This window comes from Eimeria mitis, genomic scaffold, assembly GCF_000499745.2.
Source record: "Eimeria mitis Houghton genomic scaffold, Emh_scaff4542, whole genome shotgun sequence".
In the NCBI taxonomy this organism is placed as follows: domain Eukaryota; phylum Apicomplexa; class Conoidasida; order Eucoccidiorida; family Eimeriidae; genus Eimeria; species Eimeria mitis.
This window is the reverse complement of record NW_013572855.1, coordinates 4,308-4,780: the sequence shown is the minus strand read 5'-3', so window position 1 is coordinate 4,780 and position 473 is coordinate 4,308. Positions and strand designations below refer to the sequence as shown.

General features: G+C 69.8%; 1 protein-coding gene across 1 annotated transcript in view; it reads right to left on the bottom strand.

The window, feature by feature from the left end:
* Window positions 1–469: 469 nt before the first annotated feature.
* The window catches only part of EMH_0075920 (uncharacterized protein), a gene marked incomplete at both ends in the record, with an annotated part of 818 nt that continues 814 nt past the window's right edge, over window positions 470–473 (bottom strand). Inside the window, one exon of the mRNA XM_013499670.1 lies at window positions 470–473. Within this exon, the coding sequence (XP_013355124.1) occupies window positions 470–473 (4 nt within the window).

Sequence of the window (473 nt, the reverse complement as noted above, 5' to 3'; positions counted from 1 at the left end):
AACAGGGTACAAAGGGGGCCCCCCAACAGGGTACAGGGGGCCCCCCAACAGGGTACAAAGGGGGCCCCCCGAGAAGGTTCAGGGGGCCCCCCAACAGGGTACAAAGGGGGCCCCCTGAGAAGGTTCAGGGGGCCCCCCAACAGGGTACAAAGGGGGCCCCCCAACAGGGTACAGGGGGCCCCCCAACAGGGTACAAAGGGGGCCCCCCAACAGGGTACAGGGGGCCCCCCAACAGGGTACAGAGGGGGCCCCCTGAGAAGGTTCAGGGGGCCCCCAACAGGGTACAAAGGGGGCCCCCTGAGAAGGTATACAGGGGGGCCCCCCAACACGGTATATAGGGGGCCCCCTGGGGGCCCCCTTCATAGGGTACAGGGGGCCCCTGAGAGGGTACTGCGGGGGCCCCCTAGACGGGGGGGGGCCCCGGGGGCCCCTGGTGGTTGAGGCGGCCTCTGGGGGCCCCTCTACGCTACTAC